The sequence below is a fragment of the Pezoporus wallicus genome, unplaced genomic scaffold (genome assembly GCF_028554395.1).
Source record: "Pezoporus wallicus isolate ANWC-B61680 ecotype Strahan unplaced genomic scaffold, APGP_CSIRO_Pwel_v1 contig_7461, whole genome shotgun sequence".
NCBI lineage: Eukaryota > Metazoa > Chordata > Aves > Psittaciformes > Psittacidae > Pezoporus > Pezoporus wallicus.
Genome location: NW_026637976.1, coordinates 1,762,334 through 1,778,313, shown reverse-complemented (window position 1 = coordinate 1,778,313; position 15,980 = coordinate 1,762,334). Strand labels below are relative to the sequence as shown.

At 42.7% G+C, this 15,980-nt stretch overlaps 1 protein-coding gene across 11 annotated transcripts in view; it reads left to right on the top strand.

Moving 5' to 3' along the window:
• Positions 1-15,980, top strand: part of TENM4 (teneurin transmembrane protein 4) — a 755,231-nt gene that overhangs the window by 601,740 nt on the left and 137,511 nt on the right. For all 11 annotated transcript variants that reach the window (XM_057408504.1, XM_057408506.1, XM_057408511.1 and 8 more), the window contains one exon: positions 578-778. In XM_057408504.1, the coding sequence (XP_057264487.1) occupies positions 578-778 (201 nt within the window). The remainder of the gene's footprint in view (positions 1-577; positions 779-15,980) is intronic.

Here is a 15,980-nt window from a genome sequence, read left to right as displayed (position 1 = left end):
CTTCTGCTGAATCTTTGTGTAAAATTCTCTCTCGGAAAAACTAGAGCTCAGCTTTGAATTCATTAGCAATAGTAATTTAGGTTATTCTAATGGAATAAATGGAGGCACGATATGTGTGCAGGAGAATATTACTCTTATTCTATTCTTAATTGATATTAGGCTGTTCTTACCAGGAGGATCATTTATTTAGGCCTGGATAAAAGAGTTGAATAATTGAATTTTTCTCTGCTTTCCGTGACACTGTTTTAGGTCTCACTGCCTCTTTGGGACACTGTCTTCTTGCTCTACTTAAAGATGTCCCTGCTTCTTGCAGGGGAAATTGGACTAAATGACCTTTGAAGGTCCACTGCAGCCCAAACTGTCCGACGATTCTTGCATGAGGCATCTGCTTTGTGCACAATGGGGCTTTGCTTTCTGGTTGGAGCCTTGAGATACTATATAGAATCATAGAATTGTTAGTGTTGGAAAGGACCTAAAGATACATAAGTAGCTTTATGTAGATGGCAGTCTGATGGCTTTTTCTCATGAAATCCACATTTGCTTTCCCTATCTGTATCCTCTTTCTTCTCCCATATAGTGGACTGCATGGATCCTACCTGCTCGGGACGAGGCGTGTGCGTGCGAGGAGAGTGTCACTGTTCAGTGGGCTGGGGAGGAACAAACTGTGAGACCCCAAGAGCCACTTGTCTGGACCAATGCTCCGGCCATGGGACCTTCCTCCCGGATACTGGACTCTGCAGCTGCGATCCCAACTGGACTGGACATGATTGCTCAATCGGTAACGTCAGCAGTGACTTACTGCTGGGTCTTGTTTGCTTTAAACTGTGAAACATTCAGGCTTTGATCTGCTATAGAAGTGCTATAAATGTGTTCCAGTAAAGCACATGTAGGCAAGACTGGAAGCAGAAATGCCAGAGCTCAACTACATAAATAATTCTGCTTCCATTGCTGAGCGTAGAGTAATATAATAAATAACCCCATTAAAGCCACCTAGGCTTGCTATTGTTCATTATGTTGCTATGAATGTAATCGATGGTCTACATATAACTGCTTGTTCTGGTGTTAGTTCTTGATGAATCCCAGTAGCCACCAAAGGGTCTGGTTTGCTATTTAGGAGATGAGTAAATATTCCTTAGGTGGCTGCAAACAAGAAGGAGAAGATGGCAATCCTTCAAGTTTCATTTCCCTTTGGAATTCAAAGGCTGTGCTTTTCTAGGCTCAGCTAGAGGATGATGAGTGTCACATGAGGTTCATATAAGACTGTAGCACTGTCCCCTGTCAAGTAAATAGTAAGTGGTACTTCTACAGGCTAGAAGTATTTAATAATACAAGCACCTACCAAGTAGATAGATGCTTATGGGCAGTTTTGTGTAGGTTTGGAGCTGTGACCTTCCTTCATCTTGCTCAAAACCTGCATCAGGTATCTGAAATGAAGGCTAAAGAAAAAAAAACATTCAGGACCCTTTTCTTCCAAATGCAATTAGTTTTTAGAGGCCACACTGAGAAATGCTACAATATGTTAAATACTCAGAACATATGGAACATAAGTCTTCTGGCTTTTGTGCTCACAAACAAGAGACTACAGCAGTAACAGCTTCTTTACCTTGCACAGCTGGGGTAGAACTAGGCCAAAAATCCAGGGCAGCTCTGTATAGGCAATGAAATGAGGTTAATTTTGAGCAAAGTGACCAAAAAAAGCACCTGTTAGGAGGCTGCATACAATGGAAAAATCACATAAACTGCATTTTCACTAAGGAATTACTACCATGTGTAAAGAAAATCAGGTTAACTGCTTGCGAGTATTCTAAGAGGGTGACTTCCAAGGATGGGGCAATGTGAATAAAGTGGTACAAAGGATATAAAAAGAAAACCTTTTTGACTATCATCATTCAGGTTAGATGTTAGAAAGCTTCTTGGAAATGAAAACTGAATAAACAAAAGAGGAGGCCTATTTGCCTGGGGCTAAAACTAGGCTGATCACAACTTTTGCAGGTGTAGAGAGGGAAACTATCCAGCGTTGATAGGAGGATAAGTTTAGTGTCAGGCTTTTCCCTTCCCCATATTGATATCTTCAGTTCCATACTCTATGAGTTCCTTTACAAGATCACTATAAGGGGAAAAGTAGTGTATTTCTAGTGATTTTGTAGCATAGTTCATAATTGAGTCATTACTCTGAGTTTATCCAGAGGTTTGGGGATTGCAGGGGTGGATTTGGGAAACTGCTTATTTCCACACACAAACAGAATTCACTTTCCCTTTGTTAACCTGCAGGTTCCTGTACAGATGATTTATAAGCTTTCCTTATACTGCTTTTATAAATCCATCTAGTGCAAAGTTTCTTTGGCACTGCGAGGTTATTTGAGACAAACTTGAGCATCATTCCAAGACCTTTTTCCTCACTGAGCTGCTTGTAACATTCAGGTTATTGTGCCTCACAGCTAAAACCACAGCTGAGGTGATTTGTAAACTTCCATTTCTAACCTGGACCTTTCCACTGAATTGATGACTTAGTTTGAAAGACAGAGTTACTCACAGGATGCATGGTGCTGTTCTTGCAGGATGAAAATAGAGTGAGCAAGCATGTTAGAATCATAGAATCATAGAATAGTTAGGGTTGGAAAGGACCTTAAGACCTTCAGTTCCAACCCCCCTGCCATGGGCAGGGACACCTTACACTAAATCATATCACCGAAGGCCTCATCCAACCTGGTCTTGAACACTGCCAGGGATGGAGCATTCACAGCCTCCCTGGGCAACCCATTCCAGTGCCTCAGCACCCTAACAGGAAAGAATTTCTTCCTTATATCCAATCTAATATCTTAGTACATGTAACAACGCACTGCCGCCCATGCAGCATGGAGGTACTGTAGAAGGGACTAAAGGGGCCAGATTTTCCTTGTCCTATGAAGCAGGACCAAATGGAAGCATTATTAAATGAATGAGCCAAGTACTTGCATAAATCCACCTCGACTCAGCAAAGCAATAAGACCATGTTCAGTCCCAGTGAAATCTCTAGGACTGTGCCTGCGTGGGCTAGTGTCAAGGACAGCCCCTTTTGTAAACCACATTGAGATGCAGACGCTGAGAAGAACAAAATCATCTGGAAACCCAGATTCCATCTTTTAACACTTTCAGATCAAGATTAATGCCTCTCTGAAATCTGTATTCATTTAGAAGGTATCAGTCTGTATGGGATCATAGAATCATAGAATCCCAGAGTGGTTTGGGTTGGAAGGGACCTCAAAGCTCATCCAGCTCCAACCCCCTGCCATGGGCAGGGACACCTTCCACTAGAGCAGCTTGCTCCAAGCCCCCGTGTCCAACTTGCTCCTGAATACTGGCAGGGATGGGGCAGCCACAGCTTCTCTGGGCACCCTGTGCCAGTGCCTCACCTCTGTGTATTGTCATATGTAGAAAGTGAAACCAGACCATCTTTGAACCTTAGACTCAGTCTTTCTAAGCTAAGATTTCACCTGCCTTTAGAAGGAACCTTAGAGGAGCACAGATTGCTGATAAACCCTTTAGTTTTCACAAGATGATAATATTACAGAGATTCCTGTTTCCTGTTTACGGTGTCTTTTTTCATTCCACTTAGCCTGTGTCTGCGTAGAAAATCTGGGCAATTCAATTTCTTGTGAATTCTACTCTGCACTGCATTACAGGAAGAAGTAATGATACTGGGGAGGGTTTGTTTTATAAGTGTAACCGCTACCAGTATATCTGGTGATAGGGCTGAGATATATCTGACACAGGGCTGCTGCCATACTACCTCAGATTTTCACTCTGGAACACTGCTTCTTAAACATGCTTCACCTCTTCATGCACAGTTCAGTTTCTTAGGATCCTGTTTCCCTCAGTATGCACTTCTTTTTTGGTAGATCCTTAAGTAGAAAGAAAGCCTTTTGGAGCAAGTTGCAGAGGTAAGTCCAGAGGTATCCTGTACTGAGCAGCAAAAGGGGCGTTTTGATTTCTCCATGGGAGAATTAAATCCCTTCCCTTTTACATCTTAGTACTGTTGCACAAGCAAATATAAAAGGGTCCTTTATAACCCAGTACAAGAAATATAATTAAGGATTATCTTATTATATTAATATTATATTATCTTATTATATTAATTGGGGGTTGGAACTAGATGATCTTAAGGTCCTTTCCAACCCTAACTATTCTATGAGTCTATGAAACACCCATCCCAACCCTGTTTTTCCAGGGTCTGCCATCACAGATCCTCTGTATCCCAGGGTTTTGGTGACCTATCTCCCTTCACCTCTTAATAAGCCCTAGCAAAGGACTTCATTCTCCAAGTTCTGGCAACTCATTACAGGGCAGCTCTCTTGACCTCTTGTTGTCTGAGTATAGTGACAAGAAGGGAATGGCCTGTGCTGCAATGTGAAATTGAACTTACTATGTGATATAGTCTCATTCTTGACCTATTCAAACTGGACTAGGTATTGCTGGCTAATCAAGAGGCAACAAGCTATGCACTATAAGACATATTTGCTGAGTGCAAGGAAATGAAGAGGTGAGTCAGGTTATTTGAATTTGGGAATGCACTGTTTCCCAGAGGGATCTCCCTGATGCATCAGTCCAATCCCAGGCATATCAAAACAATATTATGCTTGGATGCAAAATCATTCTTGAAAGAATTAAGTGATCTGGTGTTGCCCTTCCCTCTCCTCAAATTTAAATCAGTGATTTTCACCCTGTTCTGTGCTCGGTAGTTGACATCTTGACATGCATGATATTCACTAGTATCATTGGGAAGCTGATTATACAAAGCAGCAATAGAAATTATGCTCTGTGTATAATAAGTGTACTGACTTTTTCTGGGCAGTTGACAGTGGTTGTACATTGACCTGCATACAGATAAGGATTCCTTCTCAATCACTCATTTTTAATGACTCACTTTATGCATGGTTGACATCCAGTGAAGTGCTTCAGACCCTTAAAAGTACACTGGAGAAGAGCAGTAATTAGAATAGGACTTTGTATATGGTGGTCCTGAACTGGCAGCGGAGATATAAAATCATGGGCTGTGCTTTTAATGATAGGAGTTGGGGACTGGAAGATGGGATTCAGTAAAGAAATTAGAAGTTAGGATGTTTTATTCCACATTTTGAAAAGGCAAAGAGAACAAACCTGACCAGAGACTGGGGCTAAGCTTGCATGGCTGCGTCTCATGAAATCTGGTAGCTTGATCCTATTTATACCAACATAGAATCCCAGACTGGTTTGTGTTGGAAGGGACCTTAAAGCTCATCCAGCTCCAGCCCCTGCCACGGGCAGGGACACCTTCCATTAGAGCAGCTTGCTCCAAGCCCCTGTGTCCAACCTGGCCTTGAACACTGCCACGGATGGGGCAGCCACAGCTTCTCTGGACAAAATTTCATCCTAAAGTCAAGTCATGCCCAAGGCCACCAAGATAAAAATCCATCCTTGGAAAATGCTCATATAATTCCTCCTTTAAACAATCCTTTTCTTCATTAAGGGGTAAAAATGTTTCTGTAAAAGATGGATACTACATCATCGGTTATGTGATATCAACTTGTACCTTACTGCAGGCTAGAGCCTTCTTTAATGCCTAAGAACTCAGTGATTTGTCTTTTTCTTAGCTTTAAACACATGGGGAAGAGCAAGAGAGCAAAATCTCAGGATACAACACGTGAAATTGATAAAAATCCATATATTTTAGATCTTAAGGACCTAAGAAAAAGTTATTTGGCACAGCTTGTAATCAAATGCCACTTGGAATGATCTTCCTTCTGCTTGTAGCTTGTTTGTCTCAGTACCCTTGCAATGTAGTGAGAAACACTAGTCTGGAGCAATTGAAATTATGGGAGCAAAGGGTCTTCAAAGCTCAGCTTCAGAAGGTACCATCAGAACCCATCCTGGCTCAGTACTAAATTGCAAAACCTCTCCTGAAGGCCTTAACTTGGTCCTTTAACAGTTGTTGAAGGGCAAAACATGTTTTGTACCAGCAGGGATTTCATCCTCAGCCTCGCAGAGCCATAACTTGCTGATCTGTGAACTTGTGATCTTCCCCATTTTATTTGTGTGGTTGTGTGGAGAGAAGACTTCTCTCCTAGGGAACCATCCTGAAACCAGGTCAGGAATAAAGTACATGCAGCCCAGCGCTGCTACCCAAGGCTATCACAGGCTCTGCTTTGTGAACTGTGAAGGAATAAGCGAACCTGGAGAGTCAACAGTGTTAACAGGAACTATCACTGTACAAAACATAAAGGTTTTGATGTAGTTGGGATTGTGAGTGCAGATTTTAGCCTACCCATTGCCAAGATGAACTTATCCTTTAAGGTCTTCTAAGCTTTTTATTAAAAATGCAATAAAAGACTAAAACCAGCCAAAACATTTGAAGTAAAAGTACTGAGGGAGGCTTTCATTTGAATACCCTTTTACTCCCTTGCCCTTTGTTTATTGAAAATGCCTATAAGGAGACCCTTGTGTGGTGGAGGAAAAAGGGTAATGGTTGATATAAGTTGTTGTTATTTCTGTGAGGAGTCCAATTCTTCTAAAGTCCAAATATCTTTGTGGTCAGCAGATGGAAAGGGCACACTAAAGGCAGGGAGAAAACTCACACTAAGATAGAAAATACAACTTCCATTTCAAATACAGATCCCTACTTCCAATCTGATAGCTGAGAAATCATGCCCTGGCCAAGCAGAGATCCATCAAACTTCTGACAGCTTCAGGATGAATTTAGGTTCTTACTTTAAGGCACTTCTCTGCAGCAGTCCATGCAGTCTTGGTCACATACAATGACAAAGGGAAAGATGAATGGACTGAAAGCTTGTGTTCTAGCTGTTGTTTAAACTTGGCCAAAACCAGTGGAAATGGTGATTTCATCAGTCTGGCTTCGACCATTAGATCACAAGATGTTGGGTCTGATTAGGTCATGTCTCAGGCTGAGAATAGCATATGTCCAGTGGTGTAAGAAGCAAGTGCTGGTCTCCACTGACCTTTAGGCATAACTGTGATGAGTAAATCTTCTTTCTCTTGTATCAGCTGTACCAGCATCAGTGCAAATTTATGGACCCGCTCAATGGGCAATGGATGGACTATTTCATTCCCTATTGGTTTTCTCCAACAATTAGGGCTAATTCCCAGCAAGCCTGTTTTAGTTCAGTATTCCTCCCTATCTATCGCCAAATGTGACCTCAGCAGTTCCACCATGAAGCTGTATTTGTTTGGATCAGTTGTGCTTTGTGTTGTGGACTTTATTGACTGAAAACAACAGTGATGGACTGGACCATGTGGGGTTCATGTTAACTTGGCTAGTTTGAAGAATAGATCTTTCACAGCACCACAACACAATAAATATTCCACGGTTAAGCAGCTCCCATTAAAACGGTGTTTTGAGAGTGGTTAAGCAATTGTATCACTAAAAGCTCATGAGTCTCAGATGAGCAAATTTTGACTAATTCTCTGACTTTTCTTTTATATAAAGGAGCCTTAAGAGTCATTACAGTTTCTGGCCTTACATCATGCCAACATGGGGGCTGGGCATCATTTAGCCTTTTCTCTGCAATCACTATCTGTTGGGAAATTGCTGCTTTTTAAACAACATTAAGTCACTTCTTTGGCATAGTAAGTGTAATCCAGCTGTCACTGAGGATAAAACTACTGTCCTGCAAGACTGATGAGAACTGGTTCTTTACATTCTCTTAAGATAGAACCAGTTATCTTCTGTTTCTTAATAAAGCCAGCTGAGAATCTGAAACATTATGGTCATTGCATGGAATAGGTCATGACTGTAAAGCCATAGGAATCAGTGGGTATTTCTGCAGGCTTAGAATTACTCTGTGGCAGTAATGCAGCCTCTGAACTGAAGTACCTGATGTTCAGTAAGTTTGGCCCATCAGTCTCTAAGCAGCTCACACTATGTATACATCCTCCATGTTTTGTGAGTCTAGCCCTCGGGTTCTGACTATTCCCTCTTTTATCCAGGATACTGCTGGAATATCAAGGTGGATACTTGTGTGTGGTCAGGCTCTGCCTGTGATCTACCTTAACTAGGCTGGATCAAGATGGTCCTCTCATACCTCACTAATTTAGCTCAGCAAGGATGCTCTTAGGTTCGATGTCATGGCTTCTCCACTTGAAATCACACAATTCCATGCTACTGGTGATGGATTGCTCTTGCAAATGTGACCTTACATTCTAACTGGAGCTCATCGTGATCAGAGTTTCTGCACAGGTTTATTGGATGTTTTCAGCATCATCAAATCATGTTTTCATTCCAATTTAGAATGGCTGAGATGAAATAATAGGGGAAATAATCTAGGAGTCAGTAAAACAGAGTAACATAAAGAATAGCACAAGAGCAGTGATTGACATATTGTGGGTTGGTGTCTACTGAAGGCCAGGAACCCCTGATTTAATAAGCTGTCTGAAGTGGATGCGCTGGATTTAGTGCAGCCTCTCTTCCCCCTTCCAAGTTGCAAGGTGTTCATGGTCTAAAAGCCATCGTCACAATTTGCACCAATGAGCACCTTCCTAATGATCTTGACAGATGAAAGTTTGAAAGGGCTTTGGAAAGAGCTTTGCTTCTGTTCTGTACAAGTGATCCTTCCAGCCTGGTGTTGAGCATATGGACAGCACAGCAAATGCAAAGCTTTTGGATCAGCTGCTGCTGTGTCCTGTTTGTGTGGATAGGCAGGCATATAATAAACTCCTATGGAGCCAGGCTGAGAGAGCTGGACTGGGTCAGCCTGGAGAAGAGAAGGCTCCTGAAGGGGAGACCTGAGAGCAGCTCCAGTGCCTAAACGGGCTGCAGGAAAGCTGGAGAGGGGCTTGGGACGAAGGCCTGTAGGGACAGGCCAGGGGGAATGGCTTGAACCTGCCAGAGGGGAGGCTGAGATGAGCTCTTAGGCAGAAGCTCTTCCCTGTGAGGGTGCTGAGGCGCTGGCACAGGGTGCCCAGAGAAGCTGTGGCTGCCCCATCCGTGGCAGTGTTCAAGGCCAGGTTGGACACAGGGGCTTGGAGCAAGCTGCTCTAGTGGAAGGGGTCCCTGCCCGTGGCAGGGGTTGGAGCTGGATGAGCTTTAAGGTCCCTTTCAACCCAAACCAGTCTATGGTTCTATGAAACTGTCCTGGTTCAGGGTGGTATTTAGTTTCCAGCTGGGGTTAAACCACAGCAGAAACCATTGTGGCGCTGTCTATATAGTAGTGCCAAGCTCTGAGCAAGGGGACCCCAAGCAAATCTAGTTTGGGATTACTGCAGCAGACACATTTGTAAATGCTCTGTTGAATTTCTTTTAGACAAAACCAAACTGTATAGGATTGGAAAAGAAATTAGTTCTTTTTAACGACTGTAAGCACGAGCAAAAGGCTTTTCTAATGTCAAATCATCTCCTCCTTATAGACACAGAAAGGAAATTAGTCCAGAGAAGAAGAATCCTTGTTAGGAACTTCATTTAATACATTAGGAATTGTTTCTTCTCTGGGAAGCTCTAACTCCCATCCCAGAAAGCACAGAGATCCAATTAAGCATCAAAGAGAAAAATCTAATCCTGCACATTGGGATATTTGTTTTTATGCAGCAAATCCTAGTGCCAAGGCTGAAGCCCATCCGTCCCTGACATTTCATGTCCTGCCATTCCACAGCAAGAGCCAGTGTAAAATAAAGTTCAGAATAATAAATAAAGGGAAGATTGACATGAGGACAAAAGTAAATCACAGCTATAGAAGAGATTCTTTAGACACTGTGTGATGGTCAGTCCCACGCATTTAAAGCAAGAATGAAAATAGGGTATAAATATTGTAGAAACTACAGGCTGGTAAAAGGCAGCAGACCAGTTTAATGGAATTTCATCTCCCTGAGTTACAGCTTTTCAGACAAGAGCTGGAAAACCTTTATGCAAATCTGAAGCGAGCTGAAATTGCACTCAGAAGAGAGCTTTCTTTTGACAGACATCCCAATTGTACCACTGTACATAGCGCAGCTGCACAGATTGGGTGAGAGCTGTGATCCATTAGCCCAGGGATGGCTAATGACTGCTCCTGTTCTTCCTGTTCCTATTTCTAGCAAGAACTCCCAAGAGTCCCATTGTGTAGGTGCAGTATGTTTACAGAGTAAGAGGCTCAGCCATACATCAGCTGAAGTATTTTACTATACCTAACTCCTTCCTTACTCATTTGAGAGACGGAAAGTGAGCTGAGGGCAGTTATGGGACAGACCTCCTGGATCTGCTCAGCAGCTGCTCTGTGAACATTTCATCTCCATCTGCATTCCTGATCTGAACCTCCAGAGAGAGATGAGACCCAGCAGAGGATTTGCCGAAGCCTTTCAGTTAAACACAAAGCTGTTTATGCAAGCAAAGAACTCAACAGCAGAAGGAAAATGGGGGAAAGGGCTGAGGTGGGGTTAATCTTTTGTGTCTAGTTGAGGGCCAGGGATGGGTGCTTTCGTTTATCAGGGATTTCCACTAACTCCTCTCATAGTTATAGGCAGCTCAGCCAGCTCAACTGCACAGAGTGAAAACTCTCCTCTTCTGTTATGCACGTTTTATGCCTCCTTTGCACATACCCCTCCTTTTCTGCAAGTGCAGAGTTGTCCCTTCTGCACATGAATTGAAGACCTCTACTCAGTGGTCCTTCTGCAAAGCCTGGCAACATCAGAAATAGGCCAACTGAGGCATTGTAACAGGGTCATGCTGTAATGCGGGATATGCATTCCCCAGTGCAGTCACTCTGGGATGCTCCTCAGGACTTCAGTAGGTGAAAACTCACGTGTCCTATCATAGGATCAGAAAATCCCAGGTTGGAAGGGACCTCAAGGATCATCTGGTCCAACCTTTCCTGGGAAAGCATGACCTAGACTGGATGGCCCACCACCCTGTCCAGCCCACTCAACACTGGGGAGTCACCATTTTCCTGGGGAGCTTATTGCAGTGGCTGATTGTTCTCACTGGGAAAACTTTTCTTCTTGTGTCCAACTGGAATCTCCCCAGCAATAAATTCTACCCATTACCTGTCTTTTCCATGTAACTCCTTGTAAAATGGGAGTCTCCATCTTCTCCATAGCCACCTATAAATACTGGACCAAGTGTTGAGTCACATTTCAAAACCATTGTTGAAGGTCAGTGTCCATCCTGATGATGTTAGCAAAGCTGATGGATTCCTTTTCGGTCCCTGGAGAGCATCTTTTAATCTTGATTTCCTCATCTATAAGAAGGAAATAAGTAACTATTACCTTTCAGAGATATTCAGTTTGCTGAGCTATATAATATGCATTGAGATCCTTGAGTGGAGTGGACCGTTGTCTCAGTACCAGACAGTTGATTACACTCCTAAAAGCAAACAGGTTTTATATTTATTGGCATAAATAATAGTAAAAATTTCTACCTTAGTAATATTTGCCTAATTCATGCCTGGTTTAAAAATAGGCAAACAAATTATTTGTATAAAGGTGTTAAATTACGGAGACCTTGCTTTTAGGATGTGATCTCTGATGGCAAAAACACATGACCTTCAATTAATGATGCTGACACAAGTTGTACAACCGTTCCCCAATCCCTACTGAAACAGGGTGGTTTTCAGAGGATTTTGTGCTACGGATTTGTTACTGGCAAGCACAGCAAGTTCAGACCTCACCTTTCAGCTTTTGTCTTGCTCCAGGGTTGAACCTTTCCTTAGAACACGTGTAAAAAGGATGGGTTTAAAAGCTAATGAGCTTTATGTCTTCCTCAGTTCCAGCAGAGGAGTTCATATGTCACTACTTATGAGTTATCAAATCCCATAAATGTGTTTCATAACACTGCAAAATGTCTTTTATTATGAATGTATTTAGCACTTTGCTGCTATCTAAATCATCCCAATCATGAACCTTCTGGGTTTTCCATCCATATCTTTATATTAGATGATTTCCCCATAGCTTCCCTTCTAAAGCAAACTCAGGCTGCGAAAACAAGGCTTTAGCTCCTCACCAGACTCAGCTTTTCAGCTCCGTGCAGTCCCTCTTTCCTTGCTTCTTTTCCTGTAAGATCTGTCTGAGGCTGGAAAGTGGCTCAGATGAAGCGACCTGAAATGGGAAACCCTCAGTTAAGACACCTTGTTAATTATTAAATTCTCTATGAATATGCTGAAGGTCACTGGAACTGCCCCAGTTTTCAGGAAGCTCTCAGCAATCACACCTGCTCTTATATTTTAGCACTAAATCCATATTTATTAAAGGATTTAGCAGGCAGGTCAGAAGCAGCTAAATCTCTGCTTCTGCATCCCATGAATGCTAAAGGAAAACGTTCATCTGCATTGCTCTCCTCTAAGCTGGAAAGCTTTAAACCGTTGTCAAGCCAATTTTAGGATTTTCAGGGGATAGGGGTAAACATGTAAAAATGGATTTGCCATAAATGAAGCACAAATTGACATCATTATCCCTTTCCCAACCCAATTCTTTAATGCTATGTGAATATAATAGGAGATTCTGGTTTAGGCCACTTCCTATGTTGGCAGCTACCGTGTCTGTTACATCAATTAAAGAGGGCCACGAACAAAGCATTACACTGGTGGCTAGTGTTTGATAGGTTTCTTTTCCCTCTTCTGGAATATCAAAGGCAATATAGCAGACTCTTTCTTCTCAAGGGGACAGATTTGGGGCAGGTTTTAGCAGGATATGCAAAAAAAGGAAGAGAAAGAAAGAATCAGGTGCGAGGGGTTTAGTTGTATGAGTAATTGCTTTAGTATTCTTACTTCTAAAGTGCTCTTAATGCACTGTGACCTCGTTACACCTGGCACAGAGCAAACACAGAACAGAAAGGATAATCTTGGCCTAGGACAGTTGAGATTCTTAACCAGTGACAAAAAAAACAGACAGAAATGTGCTGGTGGAGGTGGAATAATATAACAACACAGTGCAATATGGGTAAGTTAAGGCACATCAACAGCTGCGGTCAAGATTTTGGGTAGGTTTCATGGGGGTTAAGGTTTTTAAGAGAGCCTGATGCAACCTTTACAGACCAAAGGGAAATCTCCCCTCAGATCATGAGGAGGTAATGAAAACCAAAAGCCATTTCTCTAAGAAACTAGCCAGTAGGCAGCTGAGGCTGGTCCCAAGGGCTGGTTCCCATTAGGAGTGAGCAGTGATGAAACAGAGCAGGTCCCGAAACTGATGATGAATCACTTCTATTTGGATTATTTGCATGAAAATTAACCAGAATCTTGTTAAAATGGCATTATCTTTTTAGAAGGATAATGTTAATGATGCATTTGAGATGGGTGAATCACCCAAAACTCAACAGTGCCTTGAGCACAGGCTGCTCCAGGAGTTCTCCATGTGAGGTAAATCACCTCTGGAGCCACTTTTCTTTCCTCCTTGACCCAGGGCAACTGGGCTCAATGTACTTCTTCATAGGTAAGAGTGGGATGAAACCAGGCAGTGGAAGACACCAATCCAGACATGGTGACAACCCAGATGGTAGAGTAGAAACGAACTCCATTCCTTAGCTAAAACTGTGCATCCATGAATCAGTTGACATTGAAGCCTTGGGTGCCATGGTTTAGTGTGAGGTGTCCCTGCTCATGGCAGTGGGATTGGAACTGGATGATCTTAAGGCCCTTTCCAACCCTACCTATTCTATGATTCATATCCAAGAGTGCCCTCTGTGAAGTGCAATTGTCAGGGAGGAAAATACAGGGTATTTACTCAAAGTCCAGGATTTTCCCACAGAGCTGGAGGGGCTGATTGTAACTTCTGACGACAGTAAACCTCACATTAACCCTTAGAACTGAGCACCAAATTTGCTCAGAAGAACCCCTTCCTCCATGGAATTACAGGCAGCCTGGAGAGCTGCACGGTGAGATGTAGTAAAGCACAATGCACCTCTAAGAAAGGATAAGGAATGGCTGAGCTGTTCATACAAACAGTGGAAGAGATTAAAGATGAAAGGAAATATTTAGTCACCTTTGGGGAACAGCTGGTGTGAAAATATTTACCAGGCAGGTTCCTTTTTGCACAAGCACAGCATTCGAACTAAGCTTAAATAGGCAGGAGCAATATAATGCAGCTGGCCAGGCTGTGAATACTGTAATAGGAGAGTTAAAAGCTTTCTGTCTCGTTTGCTCATGCAGCTCAGATGGGAGCTGATCACGTCCTCTGATTTTAACAACAGAATGGGGCAGTGTACCAAGGCAAAACCGCAGCTTGTCGTTAAGACAAGAGGTGGCAAATTCTGTCCCTGGGACTGAATGAGGACACAACGATTCACCTGCCCTTTTCTGTAAATCAGCCTTAAATCGTCTTGATCTGCCTGAAAAAAGAGCTGTATTTAAGTGGAAACTTAATCTGAAATCCATTTTGATCATTTCTTTGAGTGCCAGCAGTAAAGTAAAAGCTACTCTGACTATTTAATCACCCATTAGAAACCTGTGAGCGTTTAAGAGCACCATGTTATAATGGGCCAGGGCGTGCAGCAGGATGTGTGTTGTAAGGCTATTTAAATTGTATGGTACCCATCTATCTTTAAACTGGCAGCTAAATGGAAGATTTAGATTTGAGAGTTCCTGGCTCCTGGTTCGCTGTCAGAAATAATTAAACTACATTTTAGGGAGACTGTCGTAAGTAGTTTGCTTCACAAGTGTTTTTCACAGCTGAGGGTCTTTATTACAGCTCTTGAGGCCTGGGAATCCAAACCACTTTCCTATCCATTATATATGAATTATACATTCATAACCTGGAGGCTGCACTCTCTTGCCTAGCCAGGGGTATGGCTGGGGTCTCAGCTGGGTGGGAGATGAAGCCCCAGATGTTGCCAGTGCTCTGGGTTAGCCTAAGCTCTGTCGGGTTTACATTGTGCAGGGCATGTCCTTCGCCTATGTGTGCAAAACTGCTCCTTGGCAGTGTGTTGTCTGAGGAATGTTGCAGTTGAGATGTAAATGTCCCAGTGGGTTTTCCATCCCTTTTCAGATGAGAGTCTGCCTTTCAGAAAGTGCTTTCTTTTTCCTTTCTTCTCTGTTTTTGAATGTCACTCCATTATCCTCCTTTCACACCTTTAAATAACTCCAAGAAGGCTTCTGACTATCCCTCAAAATACCTTCCTTTTTGTCTTCTCTTTTTTTGCCTCCACCACCAACCTGTGGTTGACCTACTATGAGCTGCATCTCCTTGTCTTACAGACAGGACTCAAGACTGGCTATCAGGACATCAAGGAGGTCCTGTGCCTGTAGCCCCATTGACTTCTTTATGCCTTGTTTACTTTACCTGCAAGGTTCTGCATCTCGGCTGGGGCAACGCCAGGTAGCATCAGTACAGCCTGGGGGAAGAGGTGTCAGATTGAACACATGAACAAAGGATGGAAACCAATAAGAGAGGAGTGGTTTCAGTCCAACACTTGGGTTGCCCTATGGTGAAAGACTGCTAGGAAGCATCATAGGCTACAACAACTCTTCACTAGTTTGGGCTAGGGGTAATGAACACGCATGGCTGGGCTCCTGATGTTCATAGCAGGCGCTGTAGTATGGTTTTACCTCCCTTGCATCTAGGAGCTGTGAAAATCTCTGTCTTCATGCCAGATGCAAAGTAAAAACTTCTGATAGCAACTCAAGAGGCCTTCCTTGGTCATGTCTTAACTGTTTGATAGTGTGATTTCAGTACAACTTACATTACATTCTGTTCTGTTTCAGTAGCAAGTGTTATCTGCACATCCTTGCGCCTCAGTTTAAGCACCCAAGGTGCCCAAATGCTTTTTCAGGTTTGACTCTAAATGGGACAGACAAGATCCTGAGTGTCCTAAGCATATTTGTGCTCCCAAATTTGTTCATGAGAGATTTAAATACATAGGGCTAAATGTTTGAGAGGGTTTGGTAATGTCTGAGACACTGCAACAAATGGGGTTCAACTGGAAACTGCTCCACCACCCTGAGCTGCAGAGTAAGCAGGAAGCAGATGTTGTGTTTGTGTCTCTTTTGGGTAATAAGATGTTTTCTAGCTATGCAAAGCTTTACTATTAGTATTATCTTAGTTACTAGGATAAT